This window comes from Euprymna scolopes, chromosome 29, assembly GCF_053919585.1.
Source record: "Euprymna scolopes isolate OS-2025 chromosome 29, ASM5391958v1, whole genome shotgun sequence".
Taxonomy (NCBI): domain Eukaryota; kingdom Metazoa; phylum Mollusca; class Cephalopoda; order Sepiida; family Sepiolidae; genus Euprymna; species Euprymna scolopes.
Genome location: NC_136510.1, coordinates 17,582,725 through 17,607,981, shown reverse-complemented (window position 1 = coordinate 17,607,981; position 25,257 = coordinate 17,582,725). Strand labels below are relative to the sequence as shown.

Here is a 25,257-nt window from a genome sequence, read left to right as displayed (position 1 = left end):
AAAACGGGGGAAAAAAGAAACTCACAAGCAAGAAATCATACTCTTGCAATTTACGGACCATGCTGAAATAACGATCCAATATTAATAGTGGAAAGGGGACAGAGATTGGTTCACATGTATGAGCAGAACCCTCCCCTATATTTTTTTAGTTTTGTAATTTTTTTTCAATTTTTTTCAGTGGTTTATTATCTTGTGGACACTAATCTACCAGACTATCAAACAAAGTGAAAAAAAAAAAAAAAAGTCAATATTTAAATATTTGTAGGGGGTGCTCAGTTTCTAATCCAACATTCTAGTAAATTGATCACTCATTTTACAAACACTTGGCGTTTTCAAGTAAAATTTTACGAATTTAGCCATTTTTTTAAGCAGTTTTTACCACAAGGTAAAATACCCGGTTGAGAAAGTGGTGCAGTCTATCCTTCTCTCGAGGGTAGATGGGACTCTCTTAAGCCATGGTAGGCACCCCATCTAGTGATGGCGTCATGATAAAAAATACCCTTGATAGCCCTGGTTATCTCATATATATATATATATATATATATATATATATTTATTTATTTATTTACCAGTGGTGAAAAAAACCGGACTAGAGTGCTCAATGTGTAGTCAGAGCAGTATATAGGAAATGTATTACCGTGAGTCCAGAATGAGTTTACAAATTGTTTCAGCTAGAGGAAAATCCTCAAAGAGGAAAAATCCAACTAGCATCATCAGAGTCCATTTATGAATTCTGACGATGCTAGTTGGATTTTTCCTCTTTGAGGATTTTCCTCTAGCTGAAACAATTTGTAAACTCATTCTGGACTCACAGTAATAAATTTCCTATATATATATATATATATATATATATATATATATATATATATATATATATATATATGCTTTTGTCATTTGTTTGTTATATGCTCTGTATTTACATTGAGCTTCATAAATTAAGGATTAGTATATAAAAAAGTGAAATATAATTGAAAAATCCTATTTCCACAGAAATATATATATATTCTATATAAAACACTCAATTAGTTATAACCACTGTAAACGCCCCCCCACACACACACTTTCTATCTGTGCCTAAATCTAAATACAGATTCCATGAACAAAGCTTCTTTCCTAGACATGCCTATCTGTGGAAAACTGTTCCCAGTCGATTACATTATGGTTGTCTTCAAGTCCAATGTAAACAAGTTCTTGTTGAGCCGTTCTCTTGAATAATCCAAATTCTACCCAATCTACACAATTAATCGCAATTCATCAAAAATCTGTGTCTCATTAATAATTATTTTTCTATGTTATCGTTTTCCGTAATTTTTTAATATACTACTAGTTGCAACATGACAATCACGTAGCTACGATTATTTTACTTGAAATTCAATCTCTTGTTATTATAATTTGGAAGCACCATCGATAGTGTCAACACGATTTTAGTCTTGCATTTTCATTGTTTTCATTTTTTTTTTTTTTAAATATTACTAGTTTATTTAAACTTTTTCTTGAATGGTACAAAAGTTGTGATAACATTAACTTACATTACAGTTACATCATGTTAAATATAGGAGTTAATTTTATAGTACGCATTGGAGTTTTTTTGTTTTTTTTACAAAGAAGTCACAACTTATCAAAGCCCAGAGACCACTCGAGGATAGGGGTTAAAGAGCGTACAGTAGTCAATGGGCCAATATAGTAATCGTTAGAAGTGTAAATTTGGTAAATTGGATTACTTAAGATGAACGACTCATCAAGAATTTGTTTACATTGGACTTGAAGACAACCATATTGTAGTCAACTGGAAAGCAGGAAAACGGAAGACAGTTCCACAGGTGCGCAATTCTAGAAAAGAAGCTTTGTTCATGGAATCTATGTTTTGATTTAGGCACAGATAAGGAGTGGGGAAAATTATTAATAGTGTTTACAGCTAGATGAGTGTTTCTCATGAATGCTTGGTGAGGGGGAACCATAGATTGGAGCTCAGACGAGCACATCTTCTACAGGACCAGTTTTCGTAATTTTTTTAATTATAATAATTTCAATATGGCACGTAAGTACATAATAATGTTTTCACCTGAAATGCGTTGATTTAAAACATCACTAACCTGCCCAGGCGCTAAAAAACATTTCCGTTGGGAAAAAAAAACACAAAAATGCACTAAAAATATAATTTCTTAAATTAAAAACATGTCAGACCTAAAACATTCTCGTACCAATTATATATCATATGTACCAAAACTAATGGAAAAACAAAATGAAGTCCATATTGTTGCAAAAATCTTTAAAATTAATTAATTATTGGAGAAAAAAAAAAATCTAAACATAAGTTATTTCCCTTGACATGCCAAGTTGCTAATCTAAAGTAAAAAAGGCCAAACATCATTATACCAATGTTAAAATTATTATTTGGTGGCCAAATGGAAAATAGAGTGATCTCCCTTTAACCATTCTCATGCTATACAGGAATCATCTTGAAACGTTTTTTTTTTTTTTTTGAAGTTGCAGTCAGAATCAATTCAGTGCAATAAAGATTGTCCGAACGGAAAAGGAGTATTTTTAACAAGTACCAACTAAACAAAAAGAGGGGAAGAAAAATAAATATATATAACAAAAATAAAAATGTTACCAAAGGCAAGATAAGTCATTCTTCTACCTGAATAAGTTTCTGTTTTAAAACCATTTTTTTTTCCGTTCAAAAGAAACTGCATATCAACTCTTATGTAAAAACGAAAAGAAATCATGGCTGCAATAGATAATGAGGACGCTTGATAATCGCTCAAAAATCGAAAATTAAACACAATACTGTTAGAAACACGTGTAATAAATTGCACAAATTGTGCAAAAATGCAATAATTAGCTGAAATTTGATGGGAGAAATTTTCTAGGTATTTTTTTATCATGTATAAATTTTCTTTGCAGAACATTGCATTTTTGCACAATTTGTGACATTTTTGCACAATTTGTGACATTTATTACATGTGTTACCAAAACAGTATTGTGTTAATTTTCGATTTTGAGCGATTATCAAGAATCCTCATTATCTATGGCAGCCATGATTTCTTTTCGTTTTAACATAAGAGTTGATATGCAGTCTGTTTTGAACTAAAAAAAAAATGGCTTTAAACCACAAAAACTTATTCAGTTAGAAGAATGACTCATCTTGCCTTTGGTAATATTTTTATTTTTGTTATATATATTATTGTTCTATTATAGTGTAGTTCTTTTAGATGTTGCAACCTACGAGTAATTCCACAGCACTTTTTGTGTACCCAATGCTTATAGGTACCACAAAAAATAAATCTATATATCTATAAAAGTGAAAGTGTGTGTGTGTGTGTGTGTTTTCAGAAAATGAAAAAAATCAATTAAAAAAAAAAATAATGATATGTACTGAATTTTTATGTCAATTTCAACTAAAATCAATAATATCTACTTAATCAGCATGTCAAAAATACTTTAATATTACCATATTTAAAAAAAAAAATGAGTTTTCAGTCTTCAATTATCCTCCTTTCTCTTAGGTCTATTTTCAACACTATTTCTCATCCTTTTTATTGTATTTCCCCTGTGAACTGACCCAACTACCTAAATTGTCTTTCGTCTGCAAACTCAAGAACTCCCATCCACTCTTCCAACGTGGTTATATTATCAAAGTCTACTCTTCAAGTTTAATCTTCCTCTGGAATCATCAGAACTAAGTCAGTTTTTAATTTAACGCTACACACGTTTACACACACGTTAATATGTGTAGACACTTGGGACCCAACATATTGTAGACTCAGTCGCAAAGGAGACAAACAAATTCAACCCGATTTTCCAGGTTTTAAGAGAAGACCATTATTTCTCATTCTCCCGCCATGTGTGACTTCTCTTTATGGTTGTGACGTCACCCACGTCTCTAACATGATCATCTTCTCTAACGTCCTCGTCAGTCTTTTTCTTTTTCCTTACCATAACGTCACTTCGCACACGGCTCAGCATTTGCATACAGCCACCATATGCACATCCGCACTCTTTTACATTAAGACTCACAGTACACATCCACCGTATCGTTCTCATCCCCTTTCTCTTCATGCAACGCATATCCTCAAATCTTCGTTAGCCAAGTCTCACTTCCATACATCATCACACTGGGTATATGCGTGTGATAGATTCTTCCTTTGGTTGACAGTGATGATGCTTTTTAAGCAAAAGTTTCCTGAACGTAATCAATCCACCTGCTCCACCTGCTCCACCCTGTGCTCCAATGTAACAAATCTTCTAAAAAAAAATCTTAATAGCTTCATTATTTCAATATACTTTCTCCACATTTGTGTTCTCATCCACGTCCATTGACTTAGAATTTTTGCACAGAAACTGGTTATCCTCTCGCAACCTATGGGTAATTCCACGGCACTTTTTGTGTACCCAATGCTTATAGGTACCACAAAAAAAAAAAAAAGTGAATAAATTGCACCCGACTCACTTTCCACAAACTGAGTTAAGGAACTTTTCTCTTTTGGAGGTCCTGGATATGACCTTAAACTACATCCGATGGTGAGGCCCCAGCTTGCGGGCTTTGGGGAGTGTGGAGCCACTCTTTAATTGCCGGAGTGGTAGTACTTGTTAGGGTCCCAACTATGGGTTAAATAGAAGCCGACTTGAAATAAACGAATATATTCTATTAAAAAATTGTTCTTCAAAATCACTGGATTCGGCATTAAATAACCTGAAAAGGGTTGATATGCCGTAAAACAAGACCAACCAGCTCTTTTTGAGAACTTTCAAACATTACAATCACTGATCACTTTGGCTGTGGTAACATTCACTCGATAACCTTTGCTTTCAATAGCATTTCTCCAAGTATTTAACTTAACAAGTATATTGCTATGTGATCTATCTTTTTCTATATATTATGTACATACATATCCACATATATACACACACACACACACACATATGTGTGTGTGTGTATGTGTCTGTGTGTGTGTGTGTGTGTGTGTGTGTGTGTGTGTGTGTGTGTGTGTGTGTGTGTGTGTGTGTAAGGCTTAATCACATTGGCACACCAGTTCGCATTATATCACCAAAGTTAAGCAAGATTGAGCCTGGTCAGTACCAAAATGGGCGACCATTTGGGAAATCAGGTGCTGTATGTGCTTTCTACTTATCTCAGCATTGTTTCCAGTCGTCCTGGACTTCTTGCCACTGGGCTTAAGCAGTGTCGATTCAGGAAAAGTGTGGTTGGTGATTGCGCAATCCTTGCCTCATAATTACATGTGCAACTACCCCTTACAGGAAGTATCCATTGTCTTTCGAGACTGAACGGAGGCCCCTGTCTTCTTTCTCTCTCTCTATATATATAAGTGACATTGTCCGTCTATTTATGTGTGGAATAGTCTCTACCAAACTACTCTGTTAATATTTTGGTCTACAGACTTGAAACTTGATATATAAGGACTTTGGATCTGTGGAACAAATTCGATTTGATTTTTACCCAATAAAGGTAGCTGCTAAGGGGTAAAAATTTTTACAATTTGGAACTTAGTAGGCAAAGGTCAACTAAACGTATATCTTCTATGCATACACAAATATACATCTATATGTTAAAGTCAGGTAATTTAAAAAAAATTTCATGCATTTTTGTTAACTCAGATGGTAACGAATAAGGCTGGAACGCTAAATGTTTTGGTTTCGATTTTAGCTGATGGAAGTCATATTTTTGTTTTTTAACTTTTGAACTCACTACTATATATTGGGTACAGTATGATAACCAACGGAGAAATAGCTTTATAAATAATAAATACGAAATCTGCATGAATTAAAATATCGTTCTTAAGCATATTTTACAATCAGGCAACGCTAGGCGACCTGCTAGTATAGTTATAAACTAGTCACTTCATATATTATGAAAAAGTTATTTAATTGCATGTTTAGTTTCTTCTATACGAGCTGAAAGTGATTTATTTATTTATTTAGGTAGTCTACTAATTGTAATCTAAGCTTACGTTACAACAGTATGATGACGTTTGGTGTATGATTGTATTTCTGATGGGTATTCCTGTATCATGGACAGATGATTAAAATACGTTTGACTGTGAATAAAAAGTTTGTTATTATTGAACTTGTTCAGAAATTTTGCTTACTTTGGCAATACAATTGGCAGAGAGAGAGAGAGAGAGAGAGAGAGAGAGAGAGTGAGAGAGTGAGAGAGAGAGAGAGAGAGAGGAGTAGATGCTAGTGCGATCGGAAGAATTACAAGTGGATGGAGTAAGTTCGGTGAGCATTTATCATTATAGTAATGACAAATGCTCACTGAACTTACTCCAGCATAGAATTACGATTTTCAACAATAGGAAGAGTCTATCAGGCATGTATACACCGTGTGATGATGTACGAAATGAAACCCATCCAGGGAGGGCTTATGACGTGCGTTGCATGGAGAAATATGAGAATGATACATTGGATGTGTGATGTGAACGTTAAAGATTGACTTAAATACAAATTGCGTGTGTCCTAACAACACTATTACACTGATGAATAACTTACACGTTGCCTTCAATAAGTTTCCATACTTTATTTTACATGCATTTAAAATTTTCGTAGACTCTAGAATTCAGTATGTTATTGCTATACATCTTATGAGATGGTGGACCAATTTCTATGATTTCAGGTTCAGATGAACAGCTACATCAGGAATTGGAATGCACCCTACTAAAGCCTAATTGTCACAGCTGGTGAATTTAAAAAGTGCAATCTGGACGTCAGGACACTTTAGAAGAACGATATACAATAAAATTCTGTTTTAAACCTGGAAAAAATGCCACAGAAACGTATGGAATGCTTCAGACTGCTTTTGGGACCATCTTGCATGAATCGAGCATCAGTTTTTGAGTGGCATAAGAGATTCAAGGAAGGCAGGGAGTCTCTGAACGATGATGTAAGGTGTGGGAGGAGTAAAGAAGCCAGAACACCAAAGTTGATTGGCCAAATAAAGAATTTCCTGAATAAAGACCGCCGTGTGTCTATAGAGATAATAAGTGCATAGTTTGATGTCAGTGTGGGAACTGCACACAATTATTCGTGAGGAACTGAAGATGCAGAAGATTTGTGCAAAGTTTTCCCCAAGGGTGGTCCATCCTTGTCACAGACTATTTGACCAAGATGGGCATCAAGACAGTTCCTCATCCTCCCTATAGTTCAGACCTTGCTCCCTGTGACTTTTGGTTATTCCATAAGCTCAAGGAAAACCTTAGAGGTTGTAGTTATGAGACAATTGAAATGAAAGAGGATGTGACGAGAGTCATTGACACGCTCACACAAGAGGACTTCTATGCGGCTTTCCAAAAGTTGTTGTAATGGTACAAGTGCATTACAGCCAGAGGAGATTACTTCGAAGAAGACTAGAGTTTCATGTGTGTACTATCAATAAAAGTGTCCATATGAAAAATTCTGGAACCTTATTGAAGGCACTTTGTATTTATCAAATACTAGGTGCACACTTGGACTGAAATATCAACAGACACACGTATAGAATACTAATATGTAATACTAGAACCTTTCTATATACGACTAGTCTGGGTTCCCGGAGTTGCCCGGGTGTTTGGAGGTGTGTGTTGAGCAAAAAAAAAAAAAAAATGGTAGTAGGCAGGCGAAGGTGGAAAAGAAAGTAAAAGAAAATCCGACGTCTTAGCCGATGTCTCCATGACACGACCGGAAGTCAAAAGTGTTTAAATTAACTGAAGTCAATCTAACAGTGATGATGAGTTGCTAAAATGTCGGCGAAAAAAATCGACCCCTCCTTGTACAAAACGGCCGAGTTTAGGATGAAGGAATTAATGTTTTGGCCACTTTTTCAATTCTCCAAGCTTCAAAGTGATACTAATCTTGTCAGGATCTGTCACCTCTGTCGAAATTTTTTGCAAGACATACAAACATACATACATTTAAACAGACCGGTGAGGTTTATATTATAGATATTTAAATACCAGGGAAAGCTCATGACATGCGTTGCAAGGAGAGAAATGATACGAGAATGATACAATATCTAATATCTATGATATAAATCTCAAAGGATGGTTTGTGTGTGTTCATATGTCCACTAAGAACTTTCGTCAGCTGCATCAGACCAGGTCAAAACCAGTACCATATGAAAAAACAATGCCTCGGATGCAAAATATGTAAAAATTAGAAAAAAAAATTAATCCTGTAGTGATCAACTGGGCTATTTTTTGCAAGGTGGGTCACTTTTTGCATCGTTATTTTCGCAAGTTGCGCAAGCATATCAAACTGAAACTGTTTAAAAACGATATTTTGCAGCATCATGACGTCATAAGTTATTGTGGTTCGACGAGCAAAAGCTTTTGTCAGTAACTTTTTCTTTCTTTCACGTTTCAGGTTCGAGTCTGCCTATTGCGGCTAATTTTCTTATTTTTTTTTTTTTTGCAGTCACTCGGGCACTTGCTGCTATTTTGATTGAAAGAAAAATTGTTTTGATTCATTTATTTTTTTTAGGGGTTGGGGGAGTTCCAGCACACGGGCTGCCGAAATATCTAGTGGGGAAGTTGCCACCTATTTCTTCTTTTTTTGGGCGATTCCGCTCATTTTTAGGGGGTTGCTCAATATCCTTAATATAGCAACTGTGTCCAAACCAAACTTCATGTCCACCCAGGCAATGCTGAGTATCCTTGCTAGTAAGTAAATAAGTAATAATATAAATAAAATTAAATTACACACTCAAAATAAATCCTAATATAATAACCTATCACTCCTATTACTTTCATGACAGACCATCAAATAAGTAATAATCTATTATATAAATCTCAAACGTCAGTTTGTGTTCGTGTTTGTGTGTTCGTGTTTGTGTGTTCATGTTTGTGTGTTCATGTTTGTGTGTTCGTATGCCCGCTAAAAGCTTTAGTTAGTCGCATCAGACCGGGTCAAAACTGTTACCATCTGAAAGAGCAATCCCTCAGGCATGTAATATGGGAAATTAGAAAAAAAGATTAATTCTGCGGTGGTCAACTTGATCATTTTTTGCAAGGAGGTCACTTTTCAAGATGCCATGTTTACAAGTCTTGTACATGTTTATGTTTATAAACGTTATTTTTTTTTAAGTGTCATGACATCATAAATTGTCATGGTCCAGTGGGCAAAAGCGTTTGCCACTTACGTTTTTCCCTTCTTTCCCTCTTTTGTGTTTGAGCCTACCTAACGCTGGTATTTAAAAAAAAAAATCTTTTTAGTCACATGGGCACTCACTACTATTTTGATTGAAACAAAAGTTGTTTTGATTCATTTTTTTGGGGGGGGGGCGGGATGAGGATTCCAGGTTGTCGCCTACCTTTTCCGTTCTTTTCTGGGGGTTTGCTCAATATCCTTAGTATAGCAGCTCTGTCCAAACCAAATTTCATGTCCACCCGGGCAACGCCGAGTATCCATGCTAGTCTATTATATAAAGAGAACCGTCTGTGTCCCTTCTGCCGAAATATTTGGTAGAGGAAGTTGTCGCATATTTCTTGGTGGGGGTGTGGAGGGGGGCAATTCCATTTTCCTGTTTTTATCCGTTTTTAAGAATCATTCTTTTATTTTTTAAATTATTGTGAGGGTAACGATGAAGTTGACATAAAAAAAAAAGCTGCTCAATATTCTTAGTATAACAGGTATGTCCAAAAGGAACTTCATATGGACCCGGGCAATGCCGGGTATCCATACAAGTAATATATTAAAAACAAATTAAATAACAATATCCAAAATAAAAAAACGCACGCACACACACAAGAACTTACTACACAAGGGAAGTAACTCTACTTACTCTGACATTTTGTCACAGCGAGTTATTTCCCTTAGATTATATTTATAAAACAGAGACGCAAAAATCTTTTAAATTTCTTTCTTTCTTTTTTAAAAGTTGAAACATTTCTAATTAATTTCAGGCCATATCAGGTTCATCTCCAGCGAGTGAAAGAGTTCTATTGCTTTTTCTTTTCTTCCTTGCAAGTAAAATCCAAGGCGCGCTGTTGTTGTTGATGATGATGATAAATGCACAAGGAGTCAACAAACTCTTCTTTTAGTGCTTTTTAATGCGTGTTTGCTTTAAAGATATAAAAATTGGTATTAAAATTCTTGGAAGCATCATTACGAATTAAAAGTTTTGAATAAACAGTTTTTACAACACGTTAAAGATGCAAAAATATTTTATTAAAAGAAGGAAGAAAAATATGATCCAATTTCTTTCTTTCCTGTTTTTTTTTTTTTAAGTTGAAACATTTCCTATTAATTTCAGATCGTATTTTTCTTGTTTGTCTTGAATTTTAAGCTAATAGATTTCCTCATTGACAGAATATTTTTCAAAGGTATTATCTTCCTTATCAGCAAGTTGTCTCAGCCAGATCAAATGGAATCTAACACACCAGCAACCGGTTTTCATTGATGCATGCACATATAAAATAAGTTTTTTAACAGGTTAAAAAGTCTAATACTTTATAACGATCCTTCTCATGCATCTGAAAATAATTTTTAAAATATTTACAATTTCCAATGAATAGGAATTAATAACATTTGATAATCATTTATTTAATAAACTTCTTTTGCAGTTAACGATAAAAACAAACTTTATTTTTAATTTCAGCTTGCTTTGTTTTTATTAATAAGTAATCAATAAACCAAATAAACAACTTTCTACATACATGCAAGGTATTTATACAGGTTTCTTTTTTTTTACCTTCATCACCAGTTTCTCATCGTCGTGTTTCATGAGTGGCAAATTGATCATCTCATCTGTTTAACTAAGGTGAATAAAACCCTTTTCATGAAGAAAGTAACACAATCGAGATGTTCACTGAGTTTTCTTCAAGGTTTTATTTGGAGAAAATTAACTTAGGAGAGGGAGAGAGACAAACGTTACATTGAACTTAACCTAATTAAATCCTTTTTAAATAAGAGAAGAATCCAAGTTGTTCTCGATGGTCATATGTCAAAACAATATGATATAAATATGGATGTGGCTCAGGGATCGATGCTTAGACCTTTATTATTTCTAATATTGATAAATGACCTCCCTGATAAATTGTCTTCGATATGGGTACATTTGCTGACGACACCACACTTTATAACAGGCACAAAGAGAAAACGAATGAACACATATCCAAGGCAATGGCGGAAACCTTAGAGGAAGACCTCCAATCTGTAGTGGAATGAGGACAAACAATCAGATATTTTGTGTTTATTATTTGTAATTCCTCTGTTTATGATGACAAAGTTACTTCTCTTTTGAAAAGAATGGCGTTTTTTTTTTTAACATTTTTATTAATAAACCAAATGAATGTAACCCAAACCCCAACGCACGATCAATAAACCAAAAGAATGTAATGAACGTGTAATGTTTTCAATAATGAGCAATCAATAAACCAAATAGACATCTTTATACGTGCGTGTGGCTGTTTATACGTGCGGGTCTTTTTATTCTCTTTCGTCACTGTTTTTCATTGTCACCATTGTTTCACGAGGAGCTGTTTCGTCAAACGGTTGTCAATCACCTCATCTGTTTAACCAAGATGAAGAAAACGTTTCATGGATAAGGGAAACGTCTTCCCAATCGGCTGCGGTATTTAGCCACATATTCCCATTCCTGATGTCGGTCGTGTCATATTCTGAAAGTTCTTTTGTAACGCTCTGTACTCCTCATGCACTGTTGGTCTCTCCTCTACTCATTCCTCTTTTCCATCCGCTGCAGTTTTCAGTCACCAACTCCCAGCCTGTTGGATTGATGCCACCTACCTTCATGTTCTGCTTGCAGACATCCTTGTAACAAAGAACAGGTCTCCCTCCTGGCCTGGAGCCGGTTGTGAACTCACCATAAATAATATCTTTTGGGATCCTTCCATCGACCATTTATCTGGCATAGCCAAGCTACTAGAGTTGTCATTGGATGAGCAGGGTGAACATACTCAGGATGTCTGCCTGATCAAATAGGTTCTTCTTTGATATCTAGTCCTGCCAGGTGATTCATAGGACTCTTCTGAGGCTGCAGGCATATATAACATTTCCAACAACATCAGTGTTAGTGGGGCAGGTTATCTCAATATTCCATAAGAATCTTTAACTTAGTGATACGAGCACCAAAATTGGCACAAATGACGTTCAGAACATACATTTTTAGAAAAGAACGTTAGCCATCAGAAAATTCAAGATGACTGCCAATTTTCCAAATGGCTGCAGAAGCAAACCTGACAAATTTCAATTTTGGTGCTTGTATCACCAAGTGAAAGATTCTTTCAGCAATCTGCCGAACTATGTTCCATGAGTGGCTGTTATATCTAGCAGTTGTCAATTGCCTCTTCTGTTTAAATAAGAACAATAAAGCTTTTTACGTATGCAAGACACAAGGAGACATCTGCTGAGCTTTCTTCAAGGTTTTTATTTGGAGAAAATTTATTAAGGAGAGAAACTAAATAATTCTTTACTTCTTAAACTTACTAACCTATTAATGTAAGAAATGAGATGCAGATGAAGAGACATTGGTAACATTCACAGAGATTATTAGTGTTCTATATCATTTGGCCATGTTTTATTCATATGGCTTCCTGAAGTGAATCGATTTAATAGCCTTTGTTTCTCTTGGTCAAAAAATATGACTTCATTCATAATAGTCTGCTTGTCTTCAGCGTTTGACCTCTGTCTCAACTTTTTGCCATCAGTCTTTCCTTCAATGCTGTTAATGGTTCTGGTTTTACAGATTTGGGTTATCCTGACACAAACTTAATCGTTGACGTAGGATTTCTGAATGTTTTTTGGACAGCAATGGATGTGACAATCTTGTTCTATTGAAGATTTAGAGATGACGTTCATTTTTTCTTCCTTGCAAGTAAAATCCTTGTGTTGTTATATCCAAAGCATGCTACTGTTATTGCTATTGATAAATGCACGAGGAATTAAAAGCTTTGAATAAAAAGGTAAAACTGTTTTTGCAACACGTTAAAGATGTAAAATATTTTATTAAAAGAAGAATGAAAAATACGATCCATGATTTTTTCTTCTTTTTTTAAAGATTTTTTATTTATAACTATGTGAATCTATTTTCAATTATTTTGGCTCTGATGAGGTGATCTTGTTGAAACAGGATTTTATTTATGCAAGTCAGACAAATGTTTATATATAAAAGAAAAATGGCTGCTGAATTCTTAGAATGCGTCCAACAAGTCTTGTAAATGATGTTTATGACAATAATTTCATTATAGACTGAAGAAATAACAAAATTCCGACTTGTCATGAAGCTGTCTGACAGTTTCGAAACAATTCAATGAATTACCATGCGTCGGTTAATAGCCAATTCTTGGGGATATGAAATCTGTAATTTACCATCTATATGGAACTGTTATTTGCAATCAATTGATGGTTGAAGATGAAAATTTCCTTACAAACAATTTTTTTTATAATTTATATTTGGAGTAAGAATTTCTGTCAGTTTCAGATTTCACATAAAATTCAAACTCAGTGGCCATTTTCTTTCTAAGCTGCTGCATCTACACATTACCATATATATATATATATATATATATATATATATATATATATATGGTAATGTATAGACACAGCAGCTTAGAAAGAATAATTAATATATATATATATATATATATATATATATATATTTGTGCCTAAATCTAAGTGAAAATTCCATGAGCAGAGTATTTTTCCTAAAGCTGCTCATCTGTGGAACACATTACTACAGAGCTACTTCCTGACCGACTATAACATGGTCATTTTCAAGTCCAACGTGAACAGGTTCTTAAAGATCAGTTCTCTATAATAAATTATTATCAAATTTCCAATATGGTACTCATTAACCCTTATCCTTGAGTGGCCTCTGTACCTTGGAAAAAAATAAATAAATAAAAAATAAACACACACACGATGTTGCAGCAAAATCCAACATTTAACAAATAGTAAATCATTTATCAGCAGGTGCTTACAACTAAGGAGCATGGTGGGGCCATAGATGGACAATATTGCTGTCAAATGTCACTAGGTCTTCTTGCAGTCTTCCACCTCTACACAAATGGCTAAGATGACCAAGGCATGAAATCCCCCTAATCTTCTGGGGTGTGATCACGGCCAGGTCAAGCAAGTATGTCCACAGCACTGTTGAGATGTCTGCCATTACAAACACGAACATGGTCGGCAAAGTGTGCGACTCATACCACAGCTCCGTTCAGATGCTCATATCTGCCAGTGATGGTTAAATTGAAAAATAATGTAGTTTGTAACTGTTACTAAATAAAATGTTGGGCCTCTGCATGTACTGCTTTTGTTTTTATCGCCTATTCCATTTTCTTTTTGTCAAGTTTCAGATTTTGCTGCAACATCTCGTAGTTAGCAGCCATACTGGTTGCCCACAATGCATAGATGTTTTCGTTTTTAAGTTTTATTTGTTTGCACAATTTTTACACGTATACAGAAAAAGAAATAACATTTTGACTTGAAAGGAAGACAACTCTTTTTATATTCCTCAATTTGAAAATGATTTCCGATTTTGATTTTTTTTTTTTTTGATTATTACAAGTTGTCCCAAACATTTTTTTTTTATAATAAACTGTAGCGAATGACATTGTTATAGTATCGATTGCGTTGTACAATGGTAAAAAATGAAAATTCGCTAGTCAGAATCAAAGTTTGATATGTCAGCTTAAATGCTATTTAGGTCCAACTTTTAAAATTTCACAAAATGTATAACATTGTTAGGAAATATCATAAAACACTATTAATGAATGGATATAAGCCAGTTTCAGAATAGTCTAATTTATTATTGTATATATATATATATAAGTTTAAAAAAAAAAAAAGAAAAAAAAAAGAAACAACCAAAAACCTAGTCTGATCTCATAAATTTATGAAAAAAAAAAAAAAAAAAAAAAAAAAAAAAAAAAAAATGGAGCTGGTCAAGGTTTGCCGACCGATATAGGAATGTAAAAAAAGAAAAACATGCTATTTATCATTCATGAGTCAGACAACAAATCTTGATCAGTTTTCTCATTTGAAAAGGCCCTATTGGGTTAAAATAAATTTATAAAAAGATCAGATTGTTTATATATATATATATATGTCTCTATATGTGTATTTTGTCTAACGTGTTATTTGTTAAAATAAATATCTCCTGTCAAGTTGTATTTTTAGATCAGTTTCTTTTTTTTTTTTTTTTTTTTTTTTAAACCCATTTCATTCATTTCCAATATTTTCTTGATTTGGAAAGTTGAAAAGTTTGCAAATCTCAGGTGCGTTTATTACTTGTGACCATCTAATTCTAATATTTCAAACAATCATTGGACAGTACAAAAGAAAAAAAATGTCAACAGTTATCTCCTCCTTAATTGAACAATTGATTCAAGTGGAGAAAAATTTTGACTTTTACCCAGTTTACCTACTGATTAACAAAGTTTCAAAGGTAAAAAATGAAAACGGTACCGAAAACGTCGTTCTATACTAGTTCATGATGCAGTCAAGAAGCAAAATCGGATGAAGGTTAAAAATTGTTCAATATTCAGGGATTTTTTTAAAAGAAAATTAACTGAACGGGATTTGAAAATACATAAAATAAAATTGACACAAACGCGTGAATATAACACGTGATGAAAGACAAATGAGAATATGTAATTGGATTGTTACAGGATCATGTTTTGTGGTATCAGATTTTTATTTAGGTTTTTGTTTTTTCATATATAGAGGGAATTCTGGACAAGCACTTAATATTCATAAATGATTTATTTAATGATATAAAATCAGATATAGAAGATGATCCGAAAATACTTGTTAGTAGATCATGCACTGTTTTGTGACATTATATGTTGTGGCACAACATTGTTGTGCGTTTAAATGTTAATATCACATTTCATCTGCCCATCATTTATTAATGCATTCAAATTTGTTGTAACAGCTCATTTAGTTGTGGAAACTTATAAATATTTAAAAAAAAAAAAAAATTTTTAAAAATAGAATTATTATGCTCGGTTACTCGTCAGGATGTTATTCTATATATTTTTTAATATAGTTGACTTTATTTTCTTGCAAAGGGAAGTAACTCTGATTTTTGTTCAGAGTTATATCCCTTAGATCGACTCGAGTTATGTGTTTGTGTCCAGAAAGAGAGGAATAGACTAAGCAAAGAAGACAGAGGAGATGGGAAGGTGAACGGGAAAGGGAGAGAGGGTACCATTTATTAATACAAATAAATTAGGTGAAATGTTAAAAGTATTCATGCACATTTACTGGTGAAAACTTTTAAGCATTAAACATAGGAAGAAAATAATTATCCTCAGTTACGTACGAATCAAAATGTTTTCCTATATATTTTTGGTATTTATGCAGAATACGGACAGCTTTATTGTTGGCATATCCCGGGCAGGTCATGTAAACCACCTGAACGTGCCCAAATGCTTACTCAATGAAATCACAGCTGCCAATTGGCAAGCAATATCTTTTGTTTATTAAATATTTTTTGTAGTATCTTTTATTTATTTATAATTGTTAGGTCAAAGTACAGAATCGTTAAAAAAACAACAACAAAAAAAAAACCCTCCTCTCCACATGTTAAGACTGGCTTTCCAAATAATGTTATTTATTTCAGCATGTTCCGTAAACTGTATTTTTTTTTCATTGAAATGACCATTGACTACAGTTTTCAGTAAAACACACACACAAAAAAACTTCTTTCAGCATCTTTCTATGCTTCATATGCCCTGCCCTAAATATGCTGACAGTAACATGGTTCGTATCCTGTATAAGTACCGTATTTTCAAACACAGTTGGCTTAATTTATTTTAAAGATTTCTGAAAATCAAACATTTATCAATAGGCCTCCGATCATGCTTCTCAGCTGCACTATAAACTGGCCTGTAGTATAGAACTCCCTCATGCCAACGGATTGCAAGCATTTTTCAAGTGACATGACAACTGCTCCCCCTTCCTACATATCGCTACTAAATTCTTTATCTTTTAATTCTTCAATATACTATTAATTAAGCACCTTTTATTATCTAATTTTTAGCAAGTAGAAATTCAGGTTTTGACATAAATGATCAATAAATTAATTTTTGAAACCGATGTTCAACAAAAACATATATTCTGTTTAAGAATCAGTTTACCAGATTTTGATCTTTACATAGCAAACTGAACTCTCCTCTAAAATTTTAAAAGTTTAAACAAAATTTTCTTTTAACACGCTGATGCTCTTATGTTAAATCAGTATAGAAATCAATCTGGCTAAAAAGAACAGAGCCAGAAGGCATAAAAGATCCTCAAAACATGCATGGAACCTATGAGCATGTTCATAAATGGCTCACATATGTTGAGCATTTTGGTTGGCTGTGGTTGGAGAGCTCAAGTCCATAAAGAGGCTGAGTTTTTATACTTGAAAAGTTTTATGTTAAGGTGCAGCATTTTTTTTTTTATCAAGGAGTTGATCTGAATCTGCCTGTCTCAGGTCGGAGTAGCTGTCTGAGCTGATATGATGCGAAAGTACCTGAAATCGACAATGAGAGCAGTGTATCACTGACAATCTACTTTGATGTATCTATAAAATGTATCTCTGAGATTAAACCAAAGATTTTTCTCCCCACAAAACATAAATGACAAACTTGTTAGAAAGTTGTGAAGAATTTCACTAAAAATTAAATAGGGAGTTGAACAAGAATTGAACAGAGAATCGGACAAGAATTGAACAGGAAGTTCAACAAGAATTGAACAGAGAGTTGAACAAGAATTGAACAGAGAGTTGAACAAGAATTGAACAGAGAGTTGAACAAGAATTGAACAGAGAGTTGAACAAGAATTGAACAGGGAGTTGAACAAGAATTGAACAGGGAGTTGAACAAGAATTGAACAGGGAGTTGAACAAGAATTGAACAGGGAGTTGAACAAGAATTGAACAGGGAGTTGAACAAGAATTGAACAGGGAGTTGAACAAGAATTGAACAGGGAGTTGAACAAGAATTGAACAGGGAGTTGAACAAGAATTGAACGGGGAGTTGAACAAGAATTGAACGGAGAGTTGAACAAGAATTGAACGGAGAGTTGAACAAGAATTGAACGGAGAGTTGAACAAGAATTGAACGGAGAGTTGAACAAGAATTGAACGGAGAGTTGAACAAGAATTGAACGGAGAGTTGAACAAGAATTGAACGGAGAGTTGAACAAGAATTGAACGGAGAGTTGAACAAGAATTGAACGGAGAGTTGAACAAGAATTGAACGGAGAGTTGAACAAGAATTGAACGGAGAGTTGAACAAGAATTGAACAGGAAGTTCAACAAGAATTGAACGGGGAGTTGAACAAGAATTGAACGGGGAGTTGAACAAGAATTGAACGGGGAGTTGAACAAGAATTGAACGGGGAGTTGAACAAGAATTGAACGGGGAGTTGAACAAGAATTGAACGGGGAGTTGAACAAGAATTGAACGGGGAGTTGAACAAGAATTGAACGGGGAGTTGAACAAGAATTGAACGGGGAGTTGAACAAGAATTGAACGGGGAGTTGAACAAGAACTGAACAAAAATTGAACAGAAAATCGGACAAGAACTGAACAGGGAGTTGAACAAAAATTGAACAGGGAGTTTATACAGGTGCTTAATCAAATCTGATAATCTAATATTACAGTACTCAACTTGTAGCATTTGGAAGAATTAAAACAAAAAATATTTTCAATTTAGTAAAACATTTTAGAGGAGGACTTGGGAAAGCGCTGTACATGCTTGTTTAATTTTTTTCTCTCTCCATAGTTCCCCGTCTAGTCCTTTGAATAACAAAAATATCACAGATGTTTTTTGCTTTGCTTTCTTTAGACTTCATCCTGATGAGCAAAAATCATTTTTTTCTTGATAAGCCAGGACGGTAACGGGTTCGGCGCATAGAGTTTCATTAAGTTTTTCCAATGGCATGGCTCCAATTTCTGAATGATGTGTTCAGGAAGTGTCCACGCTGTTTTGTTTTCACTGTCTTGAAAATAGAGCCTCCATCCGACATTTGGATATTCAGCCTTGTGCACGGTGTAATTACCAGGAAGCCGTGATTCCGACTTGCTGATTCCGCACTTGCATTTCTCGTTCTTTTCAAGGTTCATTTTCAAGAGATGACTCTGATCGATGTTCAGGTCACGTGCGTATGTATAACTGAAGTTGGCCAAGTCGGATGGTCTTTCGAAAAACTGGTTATTAGAAGACGGAGATGGTGACGGCGAAGGTGAAGCTGGGTGGACATGGTTACCATTGGCACTGCTGAATGGATCTCCGATGCTGGTACGCATTTCTTCCGTCCGCCATACCAGACTGTCTGGAACTTTTTTGATTGGATACAGGAGCCGGACGTCTTTCACCTTCTCAATATTTTCAATCGGGTTCAGTTTGTAGAATTCGATCAGACTGCCCAACGAATTAAACTTGCCCATTTCTTTCAAAAGACAAAACGTTACTTGACCCTTTTCATCCTTGTCCATTTTTATGTTGATATGTTTGATGTTACGGTCAATCAACCTGAAATAGAAAATAGAATGAGTTAAGTGAAACTGAAAAGAATAAGATATGATGGAAGGATGAGGGGGACGAGCAAGTATTTTGTTAACAAGCAGCCATGTTTGCCCAGCTGGGCAAATTTGAGTCCTTGTACCAGAAAAATATCCAGTAAATAAAACGTTTAGTAAATCGTTATTTTTTTTTTTTTTTTTTTTTTTTTTTTTTTTTTTTTGCATTTCCATACACCAAACATGGATATAAATATCACTAAAACATCCACTGGGTCATAAGCTTCATTTTGAACCGCCTGCTTGCCGACCTGTCTCTCTCTCACTCACTAACAGTAAATCGAACTTACTAAGGGAGATAATAACTTCCGGTGAATACCGGAAAAGTATCCAGTAAATAAAACGTTGTTTAGTAAATCGTTATTTTTTTGCATTTCCATGCACTAAACATGGATATAAATATCACTAAAACATCTGCTGGGTCAAAAGCTTCATTTTGATACCTAACTTGCCTGAGTGGATTGCCTGTAGGCTGAGACAAACCGCATTACACACACACATACACACACACACAGACAGACAGTATGAAAATTTATAACAGGATGCATTGTGTAAATGTATCAGAGTTATTTCCCTTCGCTTGTTTGCCAGTATTAAGCAATGAAAGCGATATTCAACTTCTACATAGTCCTTTTCTTCTACTAATTGGAAGTTGAACTTTTAAATTCAACACAGGTCTTTTTGTTTTAAATGACCAGTACGATAATAGTAACGTAAAATTTGGGTTCATGCTGAAAACTGAGGCAAAAATAGAAACAAAAAATCAAGGAGAGAATTAAATTAATTAGAGAAAGAAACTGTGAATAAATTGTGTACACATGTAACGTTGTACACGTTTGTAGACCCAACGTGTTGTAGAAGATTACGTCACAAGAAATAACTTACTTTTTTTATTTTTGTAACAACATTTATTTTCGAATGAAATGTGATCGTACTCCTCTTTAATCTCTGTCTCCTCGTACGTAGTTTTGAATGTACTGAACATGATTATCGGTCTGTACACACACTCTTTTTATAGTCCTTTTCTTCACACATGGCTCGGTATTTGCATATGTGCGTCTGTGCTCTGTTAAACATGTGTATGAGTTTGCTTGTTCGTTGGTTTTAACCCATTACGTTCCAGGGTATAGGCGATTCTTTAATATAACCCTGCCATAAAAATAGATTTCTTGTCCTTTGGGCCAAGATCAAAGTGTAGTATTTGTTCTGATACTACACTTCAACTTTTTTGTTCTTGCTTAGTGGAGGAGAAATCCTTCACAACCGAGACAATTTTCATCTTTGTTCCTTCCTCTACATTAAAAACCAACCTTGGTGTCTAACTCTGCCCTCGTGGGGAGGCAAGTATATAGGAACCCTGCCATAAAAATACCACCTTTTTTTTTTCTTAATTCGTCAAATCTTCTACATGGATAATCCAATATTCACAAATTCTTAGAATATTGGTATATTTTAATAAGGAATGAGTACATGAAGACAACAACCGCAGAATTTCCATGGGTCTCATTAGTTATTGACTAATGTTGGTTTGATATCAATCCTTAATGCATTAAGTTCGAGAGTATCTAAATTTTTAACTATTGAGTTGAAACCTTGTGTAATGACTGAAACTGGGTTAGAATACACAAACTGAAAGGAAAACATCATTTTATTTAGAAAACGATATACTAACTCTCCTATAAATAGGACACTGGGTACATTGTGATATATTTTAGAAATCAAAAAGTTATACATTCAAGATAAAATTTACGTAGTAATGCTGTCCACATGCAGAGTTACATTGCACTTTTGGCAATATGTTAATGGCTTTTTGTATTTTTTATTTTTTTTTATTTTTTTTTTTTACATTTCCACCCCAAACAAGGCACATTGCCACTTTGGTGTAGGGGGCTACTATCAGGGGCAGCAACTGGTGGGGTACTATGCTGGGATTTGAGCAGCAAGATGTTGGTTCACGTTACACTTGAACTTCTGCATGTCAGTACAGTTGGGGAAGCAGGGATCTGGAATGGAATTCCAGAGTCTAGCGGTTCTGGGGAAGAAACTACTGGAGTAGAAAGATCTTTTACATCTAGGGATCTCTACTGTGTGGGGGTGGGATTTAGCTGCCTGTCGGGTTTGTCGAGGGTGTCTACATCGTGGGGGCACAAGTCTCTGCAGTTTTTCAGAGCATTCACCATTAAAATACTTGTAGAACAGGCAGAGGGATGCAACGTTTTGTCGATGGGACAGAGGCTGAAGCTTAGATGCCAGTTCAGGGCCTATCAGATTGGCGACTCTCTTTTGAACCTTGTCTAGGAACGAGAGACTCGCAGCAGATGCACTATTGCAAGATTAATTGATATAAGTTCATATATTATCGAACAAATAGAATTTTAGCAAATGTCGCAAGAACTTTTAAGAGTGTACCAATAACTCTCGTACAGAAGTTGATAGACACAGATTCATTTTTTATCTTTTCTTCAAATTATGCAGTAAGCAGTACTATTATATATTATCCCAGATTTTAAAAAGGAATTATTTGGTGTCCTATTTATAGGACAGTGGGACTTAATGTTATTCAACAAAAGTGATATTAAGCTTCTGAATCATTCTTTTCTTGGTACTAATCAAGAAAAATTTTAATATAAACACCGTCTTTTTTAATCAATCATTGAGTTGAAAATTGAAACAGAGTCGAGTGAACTCAGAGGGGAGTAGATTAGAAAGGAATAATTTTTTTTTTTACAGAGGAGTCACCACTTATCAAGGTTCGGAGGCCACTCGAGGATAAGGGTTAATAGGATTATAGCACAGTAATCGTAAGTAGTGGAAATTTTGAAAATTGGATTACATAGGGGGACGGTTCATCAAGAACTTGTTTATGTTGGACTTGAAGACAATCAAATGGTAGTCAGCTGGAAAACAAGCAAACAGAAGAGAGTTCCACAGGCGTGCAGTTCTAAGAAAGAAGCTTTGTTCATGGAATCTACGTTTAGGTTTAGGAATAGATAAAGAGTGGGGAAAATTATTGATAGTGGATTTGGTTAAACGAGTGTTTTTTGCGAAAGTTTGGCGAGGGGGGAACCATAGATTGGAGCTCAGACGAGCACCTGCCATGAAAATAACAATAAAGCAAAAACAGGCTCGCAATGTCTCTTCTGTGGGAAAGAGGTTGCAGGGAAGAGAAAAGGGCATCCCCCACTAAGCTACGAAGTCTATTTTGAACTTTGTCAAGGCAGGATAAGCTGCTTCTAGCAACTCCTGCCCAGATATGGCAGTGAAGTTGAAAATAAATTGTGTACATGTGAGAGTTATTCCCCTTTGCTTGTTTACCAGTATTAAGCCATTTTTGAAAGAATCAGCATGATAAGTAATATAATATTTGCGTCCAAGCTTATGAGGCAAAAAAAAAAAAATGAATGTACAAATTCTCTTTAACGACTATGAATTCAAATCAAATTGTTATTGGTTCATTTAGAAATAGTTTAAGTTTATTTATATGGTTTTCATTTATTGAAAAAAAAAAAAATCTTCAATTCTATGGTGCTTTTCAATGTAGGAATATTGGATATGTTATCCTTACACACATACCAGCATAGTCACTACACACACAAAAAAAAGAAGAAAAAAAACAATAAGACATTAACAACTATCTCCATTTAATATCAGGAGAAATCAGCTATCACTGACATTCATCACTATAAAGAAAAAACAATATAACAATCTGAGGAAGGCCCGAGTTGGCAGAAATATTTGAACTATATTTTGTGTCATTTACTAGCATTTCAGCCCGGTGTTGCCCGGGTGTTTGGAGGTGAATGTTGAGGAAGGAAAAAAAAAGCCGTCAATTTTTTTTAAACTTTGACCCCTATTATGACCCCTTAAAATTTATTGTTTTGGGCTCAAATCAAGTTATTAAGTTAGATCCATGTCCAAGGAGCCTATAACTAAAATTTCAAGTGTTTAGACCCAAAATTGTCGGAGGAGTTTGGTAGAGTTCTCAAAGATCAAATCATTGAACTTTGACCCCTTAACAGCCAAATTTCTGGCCAAAAACCGATCAAAGATTTTCCCAAATCTCAGTACCCTGTATATCAAATTTTGCATCTGTAGACTTAAAATTGACACAGAGTTATTGCGAAGGGAAATGTACAGACACGTTCACTTTTATAGATGTATAGATAGATTGAAAAAATAAAATTTTTCAGCATCAGATTTTGTTTCAAAAACGATTTCTTATATTGGTTCATTCCGTGTCAAATCAACAAATTTTTTTTTTTTTTTTGGGGGGGGGGGGGGAATACCATGTCCAACACAGATTTGTTTCAAATTTGCTACACTTGAAAGGAATTGAATGGCACCAGTTACACATCTCAATGCCAAGAGGTTCCTGAGATATGACCATGACCTTTTGACAAAGGTGAATTTTTATGAAGTGACCAAGTTAAAAAACAATATCTCTGTTGCTTATGAGCTTACAAAGTTCATTTATATATCATTCTAAAGTACTTGGATAGATCTACAATTTTATCTGGAAATATTTTTTTTCAAGGTAAAAAAAAAAAAAAAAGTTCACCTTGACCTTTTGCCTTAATTATCTTAAACGTTATTTTAATTTTGACAAAAGATTTGTCTATCTATGATAGTATATATTCCAAATTTCATGATGGATATTTAACTAGAACTGTTTCTTCAAGCATTTTATAGAAGTGGGCAAAATTCAAAATGGCGGCACATAGTACCTGCTACTTCATATAAAAACATTTTGATATTTCACAATATGGTAAAGTTTTATATCTTTGTAAAGCTATTTTAACGCTGATTAATATTTACATAAAGACCATGGTGACAAAATCAATAAACAAAAATTTCTGTTGATGAAACTCTTTCCAAATAAAAACCTTGAAGAAAACTCTGCGAACGCCTCCTGGTGCCCTCTTTCTTCATGAAAAGAAGTTTATTTCTACAGCAACAAGACAAAATGGTGACGATGAAAAGAAGTAACTATAACAGAAGTGGAATAAAAAGGCCATGTATAAATAGCCTCATGTATGTATAAAAATGGACATCTATAACTAGCCACCTTGTTCATTAGATTATTTCATTGTCCCATTAGATTATTTGTTTTAAGGTGTGTAAAGTCCTATGTCTACGCTGATAAACCAGACACAGTAGAACACTTAGAAGACAACATTTAACGTTCTATTGCCAAAATATAGCTCAATTTAATGCATAGAGTTTGTAAAAAATGGACTTCTAGATCATGCTAGATACATAAGAACCACGGGGTGGGGCATATGCTCAAATTGTATTGAAATTATAAATGCATAAAATTAATACCTTGAATAAACCACACATTTTGTTAGTGAGAATGTTACAATTGCATTTATCATAATCATCGTATTCAGTTTAATGTCCGTCTTACATACTGACATGTATTGGATGGCTTTAAGAAATTCACTACCAAACTAATCTATCTCTGACCAGGTCTTTATTTATCCCTCTTTCTCTAAATTCCACTCTTATCACTTCCTCCATTGTTTCTCTTGTCTTTTCCCTGTTAACTGACCTTGCCACCTCAACTGTTCTACATCTACTAATCCAAGAACTCTCATGCATTCTTTCAACGCCACCATACTATCAATATCTTCGCATACTGTTCAGATTATATGTCTCTTTGAGATATCAGATCTGTTTTTAAGATTCACATTACACATCCGGCATATCATTCTCATATCATTTCTTT

General features: G+C 34.4%; 1 protein-coding gene across 7 annotated transcripts in view; it reads right to left on the bottom strand.

The window, feature by feature from the left end:
- Positions 1–14,872: 14,872 nt before the first annotated feature.
- The window catches only part of LOC145252514 (uncharacterized), a 204,163-nt gene continuing 193,778 nt past the window's right edge, over positions 14,873–25,257 (bottom strand). For all 7 annotated transcript variants that reach the window (XM_080112051.1, XM_080112052.1, XM_080112053.1 and 4 more), the window contains one exon: positions 14,873–19,482. In XM_080112051.1, the coding sequence (XP_079968177.1) occupies positions 18,792–19,482 (691 nt within the window). In that variant the 3' untranslated portion in view covers positions 14,873–18,791. The remainder of the gene's footprint in view (positions 19,483–25,257) is intronic.